The 18,785-nt window shown below is 47.4% G+C and overlaps 1 protein-coding gene across 7 annotated transcripts in view; it reads left to right on the forward strand.

Annotated features, from left to right (window-relative positions):
* The first annotated feature begins 1,828 nt into the window (after positions 1–1,828).
* Positions 1,829–18,785, forward strand: part of znf521 (zinc finger protein 521) — a 112,469-nt gene continuing 95,512 nt past the window's right edge. The window contains exons 1-3 of one of the 7 annotated variants that reach the window (XM_076972197.1): positions 2,001–2,409; positions 2,516–2,639; positions 10,862–10,918. In XM_076972197.1, coding sequence (XP_076828312.1) covers positions 2,600–2,639; positions 10,862–10,918 — 97 coding nt within the window. In that variant the 5' untranslated portion in view covers positions 2,001–2,409; positions 2,516–2,599. The other 6 variants (XM_076972195.1, XM_076972193.1, XM_076972194.1 and 3 more) reach the window with 6 other exon arrangements.

The raw sequence follows: 18,785 nt of genomic DNA on the forward strand, positions 1-18,785 counted from the left end.
ATTCCCACAGGTTGTGTTTTTTGGGGTTTTTTTTTGTTATTTCATGCACTCAGAATGTCCTGATGGCCTTTGTGCACCCTTCAGTAATTCAGTGGAGAATTTTGTACAATACAAAATATTTTGTGTTACAAACTTAATTCCTGAAGACCACAATGGGTGTGCTTACATAAAGGTCCAGATATACAGTGAGGAAGTCAAACACATCTCCAATGAATCATGGAAGGCTATACAGTAGATTTCTTTTATTCAAATAACAGCTCTTGATTAAGTCTACCTGTAAAGTAATTGTCATTCTTTTCTCACTGATGGCGGACAAAACGGAGGACAAAACCTTTACTTTGACGTCTCTTACAATTATACTGACCTCATAAACCACTTTTTTGCTTTAATTCTAAAAAAAAAAACCCTTGCGAAATGAAACTTCCAACACACAGACCCTCTAAATCACCCATTTCTCACTCATATCTGGAATCTTTGGGCAGCAAGACAACGGATGTCATCTAGGTTGAACCCTGGTCCTATTCCAATAACCTTTAGATGTGGGTGAAGGGAGAGTGATATGGCAGTCCTCAGGGGTGAGAGTAAAGAGTGTGAGCCCCGCCATGGGGGGGGCTTGCCTGGGTCTCATGTTCACGCAGGTGCGGGGTAAGGCCTGGACAGGTGTGCTGAGCGGGAGTTTATCTAGGATACCGGCGCCACGCGCACCACCGCTGGCCTCACGCGCGCCTCAACCCACGCCACGGTTCTCACACACGAGTCGCGTGGATTTCACATATTTAAAGATGTAGGCATACATTTTTGGAAGAGTTCTAGGTTTTTATAGCACAATTCGTGTAATAATAAATTTTAACGAGGATGTATAGTAATCAGATGTGAATATCTCCGCAACACACATCTTATTCGTATGTCTTGTGTGACACATCAAACGTCCACGTGCTATACGTGCGATTTATGTGTATGACGTTTGAATATTTTTTTCTATAATGGGTTGAGGGCCTTAATGAAAGATCCCGACTTACCACAAAGTTCTGAAACAACTTTGCATCCAGCGGAAAGTCGAGACGACAGTCGTATTATCACTTCGTCGTATTATCACTGGGTGTATGAAGAGTTTAATCAAAGCGCGCGATGCACAGAAGCGCGCAGTGGTAGCGCGCGCGCGCGTGCAGAGAGACAGTGCACGCAGTTAAAGTAAATTTATATCACCTTAATAAATCTGTTGCTGCCTAATACTTCCTAACCTATCAGTGAGTATTTCAGTGCACACTAACAAGCACGTTACTGATAGTTATTAGTGCTTACATACCTACTGTCCATCCCTTTAAATATTGACTAATCTGAGCACGAGATTAGATTAAGGCTAATTTTGTATCTAAAACATGTAGGCTATCTAAAATAAGAAGCATTTCATATTCCTTAAAAAAAACAACGCGCGTGAGTTCATTTACGTTTCTGCCAAGCTCAGTTTGTTTAGGTGTAACAAATAAACAACCATAATATTAACCGAATATTTACACATTAAAGATATTTCCGAACTTGCATTACCACGCAGGCAAAGCCACGCCGCACGGTGCCGAACCATTTACAGGTGAAACGGTTCCGGAAAACAGTTTTGCACGCTGAGTCTCTTCCACCAGAAGGGGGACCAGTCCGTCTGCCCAAACGCGCAGCGCGCGACCAGCCCCGGACGCGCGCGCGGGGCGAGCGCGAGGCGGGCGCGAGCGCGCCGACTTCGACGCTCGGCTCCGGATCCGGCGCCCGCGAATCCACGCGTCCGCGTTTTGCCGCAGCCCCGCGGATTTTAATCATGCCTCTCTGTCAGTGTGTGAGTGCAGGCAGGCTGACAATGATTTCCTCAGTGATTACGTACAGAGCGAGTCCCCGCGGGGTAGGGGCCCCCCTCTGGAGCCGTCCTGATGGCTTTGGGGGCCTCGCTTCCATTTTCCATTATTATGTGGACTACCGGAGCGACAGCGCAGTCCAAGACCTCGCAGGTTTGTGATGAGGAGGGAGCTCACATCTTCTCTCTGCCTCTTCCTCCTCTTTTTTAACAGCAATTAAGACGTAGACTCGGTCCCGTAGCTGAACGAGCGGCCAACGGGAGCGAGAAAAGGGAGAGTCTCAATTAGTTTTAGCACTTGGCAATGTAAGAAAAAGTATTTATTTTGATTTTTTTTTCATCGGTTTTTTTATTTTTGGTTTTTTTGTTCCGTTTTTTTTTCGCTCCTTCGCAGCAGGCGTTTGCTGATGTCTTTCTCACGCGATTGCAAGATTAAAGGCATAAGCAAAAGAGCAGATCGTGTAATTGTTGGGAATCGCGTGTTTCTCGGCGCGTGCTAGTTGCGCGAGGAGATGGACGCGCGCGCGACGGATCTACCAGTTACATTCTCACACTTTTGTACTAAATAGGTAGGCTGTTGAAATTTGGATTTTACAAAAAACCCCGTCCCTCTTCAAAACCCCGAAAGCGTGATTTGAGCGCCACGAACTGATGTGTAATGTTTAACGGGCTTAGTTGGCGGTGAGAATTCTGCAGGATATTCAGACTGAATGCAGTTTATCAGAGCAGATCTGAGCGACTTCTGCGGGTTTCTGTAGGATGTCGCGCCGCAAGCAAGCGAAACCAAGATCCCTGAAAGGTAAGTGACCCGCTCCCTGCGAGACCACAGTTCCGACTGGAGAGGAACCCAGTTTAGTAGCATGGCTCAAATGAAGGCACGTAATCTCGGTTTGCTCTCGGAACCGAACGCACAGGTCTGAATGCATAGACGATGCATAACGGTCCTTCCTCTAAAACCAATCGACGCGCCGAACCGAGACCCAAGTATGAGATATTAGTCGGAGATCGTTGCGTAAGCTCTGCGTATTGCATCATTTTACACTTAATAGCAAAATGCCCAACAGTCTGTTGGAAGAACTTTATTTCTAATGATAGGAAGCCAAGCGGGGTCTCGTTGTGCTCTCCCCTCTCTAATGCCCCTTCCGCGTGTGGTGGAATGCAGCCCCCCGAACCTCGCAGGTATCTGGACCGAGGCAGGATGCTGAGCTGGGCTGCAGGTCGGCCTGATGGAAGTTTAGAGCGCCACGTCACGTGACTGGAATCTTAGAACACGCCGAGTTCTGAAGACAGCACGCGCGTTTGGCAGAAAGTGACAGGAGACGCACGAGACCTGCGAACGAAACGGGCTTGTCAAAAGGTTCAGTTTCAAAACTACATCACTCGAGGAACCACGAGTGACCGGCGTTGGTTCGTGGGTGGGTTGATCTTGAGTTGAATGTGAAGACCTTCTTGGGGTGGCCAGTGCTTTGTTGATGGTTGAATGGATGGAAGTGCACATGTATATGAACCTACAGACATGTGTGGGGGGCCATTTCACATTTAACGTCTTGCTGTATTGATGTACATTTTTTAACTGTACACGATACAGAAATTAAAGACTATGAAGACTTCAGTCTCCTAAAACACACACACACACACACACACACACACACACACACACACACACACACACACACACACACACACACACACACACACACACACACACACACACACACTGTGTAAAGTAAATAGAATTCAGACTTTTCCTCCTGTAGCCGTTGAGGGTAGCCACTGGTATTCATGGCTAAGCTCTAGTTCATCTGGCAGCCTTTGTATTTTGCTCAGCAAATAATTGTCCACAATTTCACATTCTCAGCTTGTGGTCGGCGTGGCCCCTTTCCGCGCCTGCCTCTCCTTCTCGGAAGTCATCAGCTGAAGGGAAGATTCCACGGTCTGCGGTGTGTTCCTTCAGCCACCATTTTAAATCAATACCTCAGGGAGAGGAGAGTACGAGTGTAGTCACATCACAGCCCCTCCGATCACACGGATCCCTTCAGTGACGGACACTACCAATTACATACAAAAATACATAAAAGCACACACCGTGTACTTATGTCTGCTTCAAGTAATAGCATCTGCTTTCTACATTTGGCGATGACATGTTTGTTCCAACAGGGCAATAATTTTTTTGTTTTTTTCCTTCTATACACCCGCCCCCCCCCCACCCCCCCCACCCCCAAAAGATCTGCAGAGATGTTTTCATATGCAGTTCTGTTTTTCTGCAAAGTGCAAGCAGTGTTCTCCTCTTGCTGCAAGCCGTGCATTGTTGATGGGGTTTAAGACATCAGCTGTGCTGCACTGTGTTATGCTGAGTGCTGCTTCTGGTTTGGCAGTATGGCTCCTCCATGCACTGGTTGCTTTATGGTTATGGACTTTAAGTTCGGACTGCATGTTCTATGGGCATTTTTAAAATTAATTAGAGGTCGTTGTCACTGGATGATTCGTATGTTTGAGAGGAAATTGATCTCCCTGTCGAACGTCGGCCCTCTCGGTTATAATTCTACAGTAGTAAAATCTCACGGTTCTAAGGACAGTAGATCCTCCTTCTCCCTCCGTGTTTTTGTGTTCTGGCACTGTGGGCCGAGTCGCAGTACGTTTGTCTAGGGAGGAGCAGCGCAGGAATGTGTGGGCTAGCCTCCAGGTGAAAGCCCAGATGGAGGAGAGTGAAGGAGTGCCAAACGGAGTGCACCTAGAGGTGCAGGAGAGCAGACTCAGCCCAAACGTGCTCCCCTCCCCCAGGACCTGCGTCGTCTTCCTGGGACGCAGGTCCCGCTGCTATCCCGCTGCTGTCCTGCTGCTGTCCTGTCCTCCGGCCACCCATCCACCCGTCCTTTAGGAGAATAAGTAATTATTAGCGTAGGTGTAGTTTTGAAGGGGGGGGGGGGGGTTTCTCTGCGAATACCCGTCTTCGTATTGCGTGTGAGAGAGGAGAGATGGGGTCTTTCTTCGGGCGGGGGGGGGGTGAATGATGTTGCAGGCGGAGACCGTGCATCATCCTCTTGTATGCAAACACTTCAAGCTCTGCGCGTGACATTTACCCCGGTCCTGCCTATCTGCCTCGCTCAAGCCGGCCGCCTGGCAGGCTGTTTCCAGCAACACTGTCCGAGGCCAGCAAGGGTGGTTTCAGTGGCTCTCTCTGCCACGCAAGACACATGCCACGTCTCTCTCTCTCTCTCTCTCCAAGACATGGCTGTGGTGTCCGATCACAGGACGCCTGTTGGGGCTTTTCCCACTGATCCCAGCGTGCCTTTACTGCCTGGCGTTTTTCGAGGGAGGTCTGCATATGTAAATATGTCTTCAGCACCATTTAGCCACTGCAGCTTGGGTGTTGTGAAATCATTCCTCTGTCATATTGTGGAATACCCTCAAATACTCTCCCTATGTCTCAAATACTCTCCCTATGTCTCAAATACCCTGCCTATGTCTCAAATACCCTGCCCGTGTCTCAAATACCCTGCCCGTGTCTCAAATACCTTGCCTGTGTCTTAACTACTCTCCCTAAGTCTCGAATGCCCAACCTGTAATTCCCGGAATGGAGCTCGCACGGCTAAGAACGGTGAAAATAAGCAGCCGTAGAAACACTGTCATCAATCCACATGGAATTTACTTTCAATTCTCCATCTTATGCTGTGAACTTCAAAGCTATATACTGTAAAACAGGGTTCAGCCAGATGTGCAGTACACACATACATGTCTTTTTAATTACAGAGAAGTAAAGGGCGTAGCTTAATCATTAGAACACACTGACTACAGTTTAATGTAATGTGTGCATGAACTCGAAGCTCTTCGTGCGGACTGCCGTTCATGACTGAGACGTTATGGTGTTGCTTTGTGTTATCTTGATGGGGCTGTAATTTCAGTGTAGGAGTGAACCCAAAGTCATTATCTTTGAGACCCTTATTTTGAAAGGGGGAGAGCTTGTGTTTTCCTTGTGCCAAATGTAGACTTCAGGAGAATGCTGTTTTATTTAACAAAATATCATCTAAAAAGGTATTTTGTCTGTTTGGAGAAATTTTGAACAGTTTAAGCATAAGGCCATTTTAAAGGTCATCCTGAGCTTAGGGTCAATTGTTGTATTTGGGACATGATAAACCAACCTGTGAAGATCAAATTCTTGAAGATGTTGATGGGTGTATATCCATCGTTGAATGGCTGTGATAACACCCTCATCAGCGTTCTTTAATATAACAGAAAAATGTGACTATCATTATCATTAATATAACTGTCAGGCAACCAGAAAAAATCCCATTAGCTGAGCTGTCACTTCGCGTGCCGCTCGCGTCTGTAAGTCGTCGGGGCGTCTCGGGAGCTGGCCGATTTATCTGCTTCAGTCTTCCTCCTCTTTTTTGGTCATGGTGGGTGACTGTAGTCTTCCTCGCCTCTCATTGGTCTAGCAGCACGAGTTCAAATGATCGCATAATTTGTAGCCTATCAAAGATTTTACTCTTGTTATGAGTGCTAATACGATTTGAATACATTTTTAATGGTATTACTAATTTAAAGTTCATGTTTACGTCTTTTTGCTTTTTACTGTTTTTTTTAAGTTTTATTTGAGATGTTTTATTAAACATTATTACAACACAAAAAAATTTAAAAACGTATTGTGATCTTAACGATCACCGTATCCTTCCAAATAAATAATTCATGATGTAATTTACAATCTAAGATGACTCCTGCACTAGCCACCAATTAACTTAATCTAATTTGCATAATGTTAATTGCAGGCTAGTACCTGACATTCATTATAAGCGACATTTTCACAAGCCAGTTTGATTTTGGTCGATTTATTCCTTTAACAGCATGTCCCCGAATTCAATAGCCACTTGTCAGAACGTCCGCCTTGTCCTGTTTTCCCTGTCTCAGCTTTGAGTCTTAATTGAGGAGGGCTGACCCATCATGACCGGCTCTAAATTGAGTGCTGATTCCCCTGATGAGGGCCTCGCTCACGGTCATCCGGCCTGTAGGACAGACCCATTGTTCTGTGGTGCGGTGGCACTAATGTCCCCAGCTATCTGGAACAGCGCATGAATATCTACTCATCTCTGCCGCGGGAGGCGGGGGTTCGGTGTCTATTACCCCGGTGGGCTCTTTGCTGAGGATACCTTTTTGAAAAGGAATTACTGTACGAGTCCAGTGTTGATACGGCTGGTGAGAGCAGCCGTCTGTGGTTAATCACATTTAGGGCTGTTTTGCAGTTTGCTACCGTTAGCGTGATAACGTGCTCGTGACGTGTTTGAAGCGTGTTTGAAGGGTTTAACCCTAAAGATAATTTGAAAGATGGTCTTCACCTAATCATAAAGTGGCTTAATTTATTAAATATTTAGCACTACGATTTGAATGATAAGTTGAAAATGGAAGACAATATGTCAAAGTTAATGTTATGGGAAGTTTAATCAAATTTTAATTGACCTTTACACTGATACTACCAGCTCTGCAGAGAAAAGGAATAAACTAACCACGGTAGATATAACTGTATTTTGTTAGCAAGAATCCCAGGTGCCATCACGTACCCTACTTGAGGGCCTTAAAGCCCAGCTCTGAGGAAGTGACAGGTGAGAAGAACTGGAGGTCTCTGAAGCCCTAGATTAGCTTAGCTGCGAATGGTTTCATTTAAACAGTTTAATTCACAGATCATCAGAAGAAACCTCTAGCATAATGTACCAAAACACGGCATATTTCACAAATACCGCTTTAACTCCACAGATCGGATGGGGCCTGTGGTTTCAGTCTCGGTCTTTAGTTTCGGCGTACTGGTAGAACGGAGTAAGAGAGCAGAGTGTGTTGGGAAAATAAAGGAGGCCACGTTATGGGTTTTTTTTTTGGCCGCAGTACAAATTGCATGTGTGAAGCAGCACTTTCATCATCAGAAATATGTAAAACCAAGCACAAATACAAATATCACCACTGTCCTGCTCTACAGCAAGAAATGATTCATGCAGGGTACTCGCTCGACATTTAGTCCACATGGACTTATATTTATGTTGCACATACACACCATATATAAATATATAAGCACAATATGTAATTTGTTAGTCATCGTTGTGATGAGGTCTCGTCCTAACAAGTCCAGTGTTTTACTGAGTGTTGAAAGCTTCAGAGACATCCCAGATAAGTGTTCAGTGGGTGTACTGATGAATCACACGCGTACGATCCAACTGCGTAAATAATTATAGTAAAAAAAAATCCAAAATGTAATGTAAGCTTTATTATCGCTGTCATGTCAAGGGTTGGCACGGTATTTATTTCTAAGGTACTTGACAGTGGTGATACGCAGTTTGTATCTGTCAGTTTGTGTTTTATAACAAGCAATCCTAAAATATACATTATACTGTGTGTGTGTGTGTGTGTTATATATATATATATATATATATATATATATATATATATATATATATATATATATATATATATATATATATATATGTGTGTGTGTGTATGTATGTATATATGTATGTTTTGTGGTCCACGTCATCATCTCCTCTTTATGATGACTGTATTTCTACCTGCTTGGATGTAAGCACCTAGAGATAGACACACATGGCCCTTGGTTGCGTGATGTATTTACAGTAATGAAAACACTGAACTGGAGCTGTTTCACTCCATCACTGGATTTACCAGCATGACGTTTTCCGTTTCTCGCCCCTCCCACGTCCCGTCTCTTCGAATCCCTCCGACGTCTTGTATGTTTGTGGAGCAGAGCGCTGTATGAAGGGTTCTCGTCTACCCCACACCTCACCTCTGTCTGCTCCTCAGTGCCGTCGGGCCGGGCGGAGGGGTTAAAGGTTGTGAGGCCGTGTGCCGGGGCCTCCTGATTGGTTTCACTATAGCAGGTAGCCCTGTTGTCCTTATAGTTTTTGTCCTTGCTAATGACTAATCATTTGCCCAGCAGGACAAACGATTACAACATCCAACTGAGCGGGAGTTTATGTAGTGTACATAAAAACAGTGGCCTTGAGGGTGAAGAAGTGGTGTTCTGTTTAAATGGCTGAAACTTTTTTTTTTGGAGTTTTTTTTTTTTTTTTTTATAATGAGAACACAGTGGTGACAAATGGCTGTTTTGTGGCCATAATGCAGAAGTTCTGATCGTGTCATTAAAGGGAATTTTCTGCCTGAGCTCCTCGGGTCGCACCGACAGGGATGGTAATCAAAACAAAAATATGAAGTCCTCTCAGCTGTGTCCCCCGCGCAACAGTGGGGGATTTATTAAGAAACCTCCTCTAGTCCAGACTGAGAAGCTCCTGCGTACACGTCCTCGGCAGTGACGGAGAAATCCATTTAGCTTAGGAGAGAGAGGCCCAGCTGTGCTCCTGCCTCAGACAGGAATCTTTGGTAGTCAAGCAGGTCCTGGTATTAAAAACTTGCTGGTGATGACTCAGTGGTAGATCGGCTCCCTGGTTTACACCCCAGGTAACAACCAGTCACAAATACAGCAAACTGTGTGCAAAAGTGCAAAAGCGTTAGTTAGAGGCTCTTCTGTCAGTATCGTCAGTACTGTCTCTTACACATTGGTAAAAATTGAGAGAAATGTCCTCAGCGTCTATCAAAATAAACACGGCTCCCCTCTGAAGCATCTGTCATTCTCTCTCATAAATGAGATTTCTTGTCAACTCTGAAAGGCTGTAGTCTGTCTAACAATGCCACTAACATGGCAACAAAAAAAAAGAGACAAAACAGGAATGCGAAGGGGGAAAAATACATTGTAATGATCCAACCGGTCACAATTTTGATTTCTCTCCATGCCAAGCTTTGACTCAACGTCCTGTGGCGCTTTTGGGAGGAGAGGGAGTTTGTCCCCGCGCCCCTGCCGTCTCTTGTGGTCTCTGCACACAGCCCTCCGAATCTAGCACCACCGGCCTCTGACTTAATTATGGGAAATGGAGGCTTTTTAAAAGAGTCTGTTCAAGACGGCCTCCTGCCCGGGCCGTCACCGGCTCTCCCCCAGCGGGGGGCTCTTGTCAGGACTCCCACTTGCCGTGCTCAGGAAATGAAAGGGTAGATGGAAGGGGCATAATGGAGACTGGGTTTCCGGCGGCGGGCGCAGAGTGGCGAGGGGCACGAGCCTCCTCCCGGAGACCCTCATTTTCCGTGGAGCAGGTGGGAGTCTTTTGTTCTCGTCCCGCTGCTAAAATCCATTTAGTTCCCCACACCTGACATGCGGACCAGAGCTCTTCCCGTTTTAGCCGGGGATGATGGGGGGGGGGGGGGGGGGGGGTTTGGGGGGGTGCGTCGCTAATGAACCGGGCGCGCGCGAGGTGCGCTTCGAACACGGCACGACGATGCCCGCACTCTCGTCAAAAGGCGCTCGGGCGTCGTGTAATGAATTTGTGTAAGCGCGGGGCGTACGGGAGGAAGAGGGAGGGGCCGGGGTTCGTTTGAGGAGCGCACTGCTTCCCAGAACTGCTTGAGGAACACTGGGATACACGTGGCTCAACTAAGGGGGAGAGAGGAGACCCAGGAACTCTGGGAGGGACCGCCTGGACAGGACACACACTGCTACCACAGGCGTCCGGCCTCCTGTTTGAATTTATTCTTTAAAGTGCCCACATCTCTCTGTATTGCAGTTTGTGATTAGACCGTTAGACAAGTGGATGAGTTATTCATGTGTCAGACGTTACAGACAGCCGGCCGCTGAATGTGCCGACTTGTTGGTGGGGGGATTTTTTTTATAATTCATTGTGTTATTACTCAACTCGATAAGTGATTTATAGGGGTGGCTGCAGGCTCTGCATATATGAAGGAGGCAAACGCTCTCACACACTTTAAGCTTTGCTGAGTGCACCCCGAAATGCAGAAAAGCTCTCTGAATATCCGTGCAAAAACAGCACAACTCTGAATCTCTGCTTTAGAGATTAGGACAAGATTGTTTAGCCAAGGATTTTTTGGGGCTGGCCTGATCGTTGTCTAATTTTTTTTCTTTGTGTGTGTGTGTGTGTGTGTGTGTGTGTGTGTGTGTGTGTGTGTTCTCTTTCTCCATGGCAGTAGAAGACAATGTGACTGAGGACTCACACACTCCTGGGCAGGCTGCCATTCTAAGCGGTAATATTTCCTCCAATTTTTTTTTCTGCTTAGAATCCAAACATTTATATGTAGCTTGTGTGTCTGCATATAAGCAAATGACCTCATCGATCATGGCCGTTTTGATGGTTTCACCAACCTATTACAAATGGTTTATATCTGTGTTCAGTATCCATCAAAGCAACTCTGCATGTTGGCATTTACATCCGTTTCGCCGGCGCTTGTGTTTGTTTACACGTGTGGATGTGGGGACACGTAGGCGTGGCTGTGCTAGCGGGCTGCCCCACCCGGGCTGTCCTCTCCGGGCAGGGTGGTTCTAGCGCTCCCTCCCTCCCTCTCTCCCTCCCATTGGGTCTCTTTCGCTCGCTGCTTTAGCAGATGAATGCTTCCTGTCACCTCGTGTGGCACTCACCGTTGGCCTCCAGGCAGTGCGCTGTAATCCAGGTCGCGCGTTCGCTCGCCTGTGAATGAAACCTGCTCGGGACGAGTGGGCCGCTTCCTTCATTTGTCTCGTGGAAAGGTTAGGGCCCTTGTGTGGTTATTTTAAACTCGATATGGATGACTTTGCCCGGCGGACACGGGGGACCTCAGGCCCTCAAACCCCGGCAGCGTTGTGGAGCGAACACGGCGTCGCCGACTCGTTTTCTGCTCGGTTGTCACTGCTACCGCAACACTGCGGCTCACTCTGGTATCCGCAACGACAGTAAACGGAGACGCCAAGAGTCTGAAATCAGCATAAACTAGAAAAACCCGACAAGCTCAAAGGTTGAAATCCTAAAATTGAACTGACTGAATTCATGTCAAACGGTAGGCCTAATAGTTTGTCAAATTGATGGTCGTTGTTCGGCTGTATTCCCTTACAGATCTGTCACAGAGGCCATATTAGCCTTTTTAGAAAGAGAAGAGAAGAAATATGCCATAAAATACATGTCATGTTCAATCAAAATTGCTAAGAAATGAATTGCTGCTTTAAAGGAATGCAGCTAATGCTAATATGCTAATCATTAATGCTAAAATGCTAATATGACTAAGGAAGTGTGGAAAGTAATTAGTTATTGCAACCTCATTAGCAATGCACTGACTTTCCCCGTTTTGTGTATTATTTCCAATCTTGAAGTTGCCTCCTAGATTTAAAAACGTGAATATTTGAATTACTGAAATGAAACTATAGTACAAATTAGCCCCTGCTCTCCTTGTGATCTGGTCACAACTGCAGGCACTGTGGTGAAACTGGTTATGACCTCCTGTGTTGTATTATTAACTAATACAGAATCTCCAGAATATGCACAAACAGTAGTGCTGTTGCCAGGCAATGGTGTGGAGACCTCCGGTAGACCTGCATTAAAACATCCAGTAGACCTCGAGTAGACCTGCATTAAAACATCCAGTAGACCTCCGGTAGACCTGCATTAAAACATCCAGTAGACCTCCGGTAGACCTGCATTAAAACATCTAGTAGACCTCTGGTAGACCTGCATTAAAACATCCAGGAGACCTCCGGTAGACCAGCAGTAACACATCCAGGAGCATCCAGGAGACCTCTGGTAGACCTGCATTAAAACATCCAGGAGAGCTCCGGTAGACCTGCATTAAAACATCCAGGAGAGCTCCGGTAGACCTGCATTAAAACATCCAGGAGACCTCCGGTAGACCAGCAGTAACACATCCAGGAGTAAAACATCCAGGAGACCTCCGGTAGACCGGCAGTAAACATCTAGTAGACCTCTGGTAGACCTGCATTAAAACATCCAGGAGAGCTCCGGTATACCGGCAGTAAACATTTAGTAGACCTCTGGTAGACCTGCATTAAAACATCTAGGAGGCATCCACAAGACCTTCAGTAGATATCCAACTTCACTATGAAATGATTCTTGCAAACAAATAAACAAACCAACCAGCAAAAGCCCCTGGGGAACATAGCAGTGTGCTAAATCATCAGAGCATGGTGGGGCACTTCATTGCTGTCTCTGGAATGAGGCACAGGGAACCCTAGTCAGATCTCTTACTGCAGACCCGCTCCACTGGCCCTACAGGCAACACTTCTCTGCCCTCTGATTGGCTGAGGTTCAGAGCGACCTCAGCCAACCAGAGGGCCAGGACTCCTATCACATACTTATGTTTTTATTAAATTATTTAGTGGTATATGTACATTTTCTGGTGAAAGCATGTCAACCTAAAGAGATCTGACGTTTCTTCTCCTTAACGGACCAATGCATCGTGCACTTATCGAACAATGTGTTTCAGGTGATAATTACCACACAGTAATTACAAGCCATTTGATACCCAGCTTTAGAATTATATCACCAAGGATGCTTAGTAGCATATATTTACAATAATAAGCATATTTTTAAAATTATGTATTATCTGGAGTTTGTGTTATTGTTTATTTAAAGTAGAGCCATAATCTATGTTGATTTTATCTGATATTTTTTGTAGTATATTTTTTATGATGGTTTATGTCATTTTCGGTATACCTAACGGGTTCATCTCGAGTATTGATATATATTTTTTGTGTGTGTTAAAAGCAGTGGTGGTGTACGTGCTTTTAACAGCTGACTTAAAATCTCAATTCCTGGGTTTTAAATGTCTTCTGTCCACTGTTATGTCAGCTGAGTGTAGTGGCTTTAAGAGGCTGTTGAAAACTGGCCTGCAGGTATGTTAGTTTGTGGGCGAATGAGGTAGTGAATAAGTGAACAAGGGAGGGGCGGAGGGAATGAGTGAGGGAGAGAAAGGGAGGAAGTGAGGCTGGAAGGAGGGAGATAAGGAAGGAAGGGATGATGGAAGGAAAGAAGGAATAAAGTGCAGTTTTCCACGCATACAGCTGTTTGACATGTGTCTGGAAGAGACCTTCTGTTGGAGCGCATTCTCCCTGCTCAGTGTGGTCTGCTTGCTTTGACGAGACGGTATACACTCTCTCTCTCTCTCTCTCTCTCTCTCTCTCTCTCCTCTCTCTCTCTCTCTCTCTCTCTCTCTCTCTCTCTCTCTCTCTCTCTCTCTTTTATTCCATTCCCTTCCCCAAGTCAAGTGGGTTTAAGATCCACAGTTTGGCTGTACAGCGATGCTGCCTGGCTGTAATTATAACCACATGCGTCTTGCGACCCCCCCCCCCCCCCCCCCCCCCCCCAGTCCTCTCTTTAATGTTCTTCATTTTCCCCCCTGACTGTGTTGGGTTTGAGCTATTCTCTGGAACAGCCTGTCGGGTTGGTGAAACTGGAGTGGACTGATTTGTATTTGTATTAAAAAAAAAAAGTAAATAAATAAAAATTGAACATTTGGACTGGACTGCAGAGAGAGAGAAAGACAGGGAGAGAGAAAGGAGAGAGAGAGAGAGAGAGAGAGAGAGAGAGAGAGAGAGAGAGAGAGAGATCAATGGAGTGCTGCCAGAGGAAAGGAAGAAGGAGGGAATAGAAGGAGAGTCTGCTCTCCTCTGGCTGTGCTGAAATCAGCCTCTCTATTATTCATTTCCTTTGTTGTGCCACTGCTCTAATGGCGTGGCAAGACTCTTCATTCAATAGTGTATCTCCCTCCTGCAAGAGAGGCGGGGCAGCAGGACGTGTGGGGGGGTCTCGCTCTCCTTCGGATGGATTTGATTTCCTTTGCAGAGGTTTCTTCTCCTCTACATCCCTCTTCTTTGAGCCCGAGCACTGTAACATTATCCACTATTAACATTACCATTACCCCCCCCCCCCCCCCCCCCCCCCCCCCCCCACACACACACACACACACACACACACACACACACACACACACACGCACACTCTTTTGCCGTCTGTTCTTGAAGAGGCACAAATATATTGTTTGGTGTGTTGTTTATGGCATGGCGCTGCTCTTTGCTGCTATGTCTCTCTTGTCTAATTGAAAAGCAGCACTTCTGAAAGCATCTCTGTGCAGTTGGAGGCGGAGTGAGCGCGTGCCTGGCGTGCGGGTGGGGTTGGGCTTGGCTGGGCCCCCTGCCGCGCCCCTGCACACTCTGGGATTTGGCTTCCTCGTGCTGCTCCACACCTCCCTGCAGTCAGACATCCAGCGGCACGGGGGGCGCTGTGAGCTTCTCCGGCTCCACCCCTGGAGTTCCTCCGCACGGCGTGGTGGAGCGCGTGTCCTGCTCCAGCGCACCTGACTCGCCCCCCCACCACCACCACCACCCACCTCCTCCACCCTCAAACTGGGGGTGGCTGAACAGAGGACTAAACCTGGCAGAGGGGGGGGGGGGGGGGGGGGGGACGGCCCAAGATCCTAGTTTTGAGTTGCTGTGATGTGTTTGAGTGTGAGTAACTTGGTGCAGTGTTTGGAGATCACATGGTGAATGATGCAGGAAGCAGCTGCACCATCTTGCAAGGTGGGCAGAGTCAAAACAGATAAACTGTGTAGCGCATAATGAGGTCAGAGGTCGACTTTACCTGGCTGCCAAATGCACTAACAATGCATTTAAAAAATTGTAGAATGAAAAAAGGTGCACAAAACAAACCCCCCACATTACATACAAGCCCTGCTAAAGATCCAGCTTTCAGGGACCGATTTAAATTGGCCAAAATGAAGCTAAACGCTGTATAAATATGCATGGCTGCCCGTGTGGATGCGTTAGAACGTGTGGAGAGCTGCGCTACATCTGTTTCCCGTCACGGCAGCAGGCCGGAAAAAATGATTCCCTCTCTGGTCTCGCATAACAGCCGCTAGGCCTGGACAGACTCTCCACGCTGACATCAGCCATCGGGGCTCGATTGGCAGGCGGGATCAGAGGCTGAGCGTGTCTTTAGCGATCGTGTGATCGGGGCCGTGCGGTGGGCAGTGGTACCGCTTCTTCTCAACCCCCCCCCCCCCACACAGACACACACCCGGGTCGCTCCCGGGTCACACGATCCACATCGGGTAGCTTTTCTCCTTTTCTCTCCCTCTCTGCTTTTCGTATAAAATCCTCTTTTCCACCCATAATGAGAAGTGGGCGTCGGTGTGAAGGTTATTCAATCTTATGTCCTCCTGTGTGTGATGGCTCTCCCAGGCTGCTCTAAGAGAGTGTGTGCACCTTTTGATCAGGAGACGCAGACATGTGTCGAGCGGAGCTGCTCGGTGGTTAAAATAAATTCTTAATTCGAAGTGGGGTTGAAGACGGCGGTGTGCACGTCCTCTGGGTGGGGGAGGGCTATGAAAAACTCACTAGATGTGAGATCTCTCCGAAAGGAGGTGGGAGGAGACTACGGGAGTCGGAGAAAAGACGAGCTCCCGCACGCGCGCCGTTCCCTCGGAAGGACGGCTTCGTCCGTCCCTTACTTGGGTCCTGCACAGACAGGACGTCTCTGCTGATGCCTGAATGCGCAAAGCCTCGTGCTGGTAGGCAGAGCTATTAACACCACCATGAGGAACTTTCACCGGGGTTCGAGCGGGCTCTCCCGAAGCCGTCTGCGGCGAGGCAGCCTCTCTGTGTAGCATGCACTGGGCTGCACCCCCCTGATCAGGCCTGTTTTTGCGAGCGAGCGTCTGAGTCTGGGCCTGGCCGTTATTGATCAGCTGCAGGGCGAGCTAGACGCTGCAGCAAACACCAGATACAATGGCGGAGTCCCCTGGGCTTTCTCAGGAACTGCAGCTCCAAGGGTTGTTAATGCTGGCCTCTGGCTCAGGGCTGGTACAGGCGGTTCAAATTTCTGGAACTAATGGCCATTGGTAGATATTTTGCAGCGGTGTATACATTTCTAAGAGTCGCAGACAGAGTGCTAAGGACAGACAGAATCATTATGTGAAATTCGTTTTTCAGAATCCAGCAACAGGTTGAGTTTATTCAGCGTACGTTTCTAAACGTGACACAAGCATGTTTTGTCACCATATATTAGGAAATGAATCACTTCTCGGTGATTAACGCAATCGTGAGCGTTTTTCAGTCTAAGGATTTTAGTGCGAATCCTCTTTGCGTTTTTTCATCTGTAGCATCTCACTCCGTTTTCCCTTGTTCCTTCTTTCCTGCTCTCTCTCCATCTGCCCTTCTTCCATTCTGTCCACGCGTCCCTTTCCATGTCTTTACTTTCTCGCTCTGTCTCTCTCTGGTGGTTAACAGATTGGCAGACGACTGCTGCCTGGTGGTACAGTCCAGGCCAAAGAGAGACCCCCCCACTTCTGTCACAGTGGGACGCTCCGTTGGGTGAAGTGAGCCGTCAGTCCGGGGTTGTGGGGCCCCACAGCAGGGGGTCCATAGCTGGGAAGAGAGCATCAATTAATACACTATAAATATTTAAGTGCTGAAAAGATTCAATAATTTGAGGTCAGGGAGGTGTCACAGCCTGACCAGAGATGAAAGTGCCGGAATGATAAATGTCACTTGAATGCCTCTGGTGTGGGCAGCACGGCCGGACATTGATAAATGACCCGGAGCACACATATGATATTGCATGCTTACTTAAAAGACACCAATCACTGCCCTCAGAGGACAAAATTAAATTCATAACACAAGCCCCTTGGTGAAGAGGTTAACATCTGTTCACAGAATTTGCAAGCCCCATATATTGTTGCCTTTGTTTTTTTTATTTTTTTTACGGCTCTCATGCTGTTTATTACAAGTTTATATTGATGAATTACATAAAATATGTCTATATTATATAAATGTATCATTGCAATTACCAGGGCATATTTTATTATTTTGCCATATTGCTCCCACATGGTTTATGACTTATTAACTGTGCAAATCCATGAGTGAAACATCCTCGGAGCGGTGACACGTCTGGAGAACCGGTTGTCCAGTCCGCACTCCCTCAGCCCAGTGACCAGCTCTTTGTATAATAATCGGTTCTGTTCCTTCGCCTTCTTTCGCCGATCTGAAAGGAAAAAGCTGACGTGGAGAAGCGTGACCCCTGATTGTCAGTCAGTCTTAGCAGACTGCCATTGATCCCGTGCTGGTTCAGGGGGGATTCGGGCCGGAGGATGTCTAGATCAAATGGATTAATGGGTCTAAACCTGGGTGTGGAGCGAGCCGGTATTGACATTGAACTCTCTAATCCCGTGATCAGGGTGACCTTTGCCCAGCGAGTCCACACACAGCTCACCCTGACAGCAGCGAAAGCCGGTTTGTGTCGGGGACCAGGTGCACGAGGACGCAGCGTTTGAACGTCTCCACAGAATTTAAGTCATTTTTAGAATCTTTAGCAAACAACCTTGGGTCTGGTCTTTGATTAACCAACATAGCCGGCAGTGACTGAAGATACGAAACGTTTTAGGGCTTGGATTAAATTTGTACAAAATGCCACTTGTATTGGCTACATACAGTCACTCTGTTTCCTCTTCAGTGGAATGACTTGTTATTCCTTCTAATAATCTCATCTAAGGGTTTATGCTGAAGCAGTGGAAAAAAAACCAGCAACACACACACACACACACACACACACACACACACACAGACAGACGTTTCAAGACGCTCCGCGCCGAGCACGAAGGCTCAGGGCTGGCTCTCTCACGTTACACGCCTGACGGTCTAGAAAAAGCCACAAAGTGCTGCGGTCATGCCCGCTGAGGGTTGATGGGGTTCGGGTGACCGTGCTTAGCGTGACTGGCCCCTGTCCCGAGCTTCCTTCAACCGACTTGGACACGCATCTGGCATGAGGAGGCTGGGACTTTGGGCCCGGCCCAACACCTCCTGCCCAGCTCGGCAGGGTTCTCCGCAGGGACGGCTACGCTGATATTTTTAGAGGGTTCCACAAGCTTCCATCGACATGAGAGAAGAACAATGGAAGGTGTCGGGTTCTGTGGGCGCTGGCCGGTGAGGCTCACGGAACCGGAGGGGGGGGGGGGACTCTCTGGGCTGAGGTCGTAGGTCAGCACTCCTTCAGGAGTGTCGCACCCATACGACGCGACTCCTCACCTCCGAAGCCTCGGACAGGAGGGTCTGTGTATCGGCAGCTCGCCGAGGTCA

Source organism: Brachyhypopomus gauderio, chromosome 14 (assembly GCF_052324685.1).
Source record: "Brachyhypopomus gauderio isolate BG-103 chromosome 14, BGAUD_0.2, whole genome shotgun sequence".
NCBI classification, from domain to species: domain Eukaryota; kingdom Metazoa; phylum Chordata; class Actinopteri; order Gymnotiformes; family Hypopomidae; genus Brachyhypopomus; species Brachyhypopomus gauderio.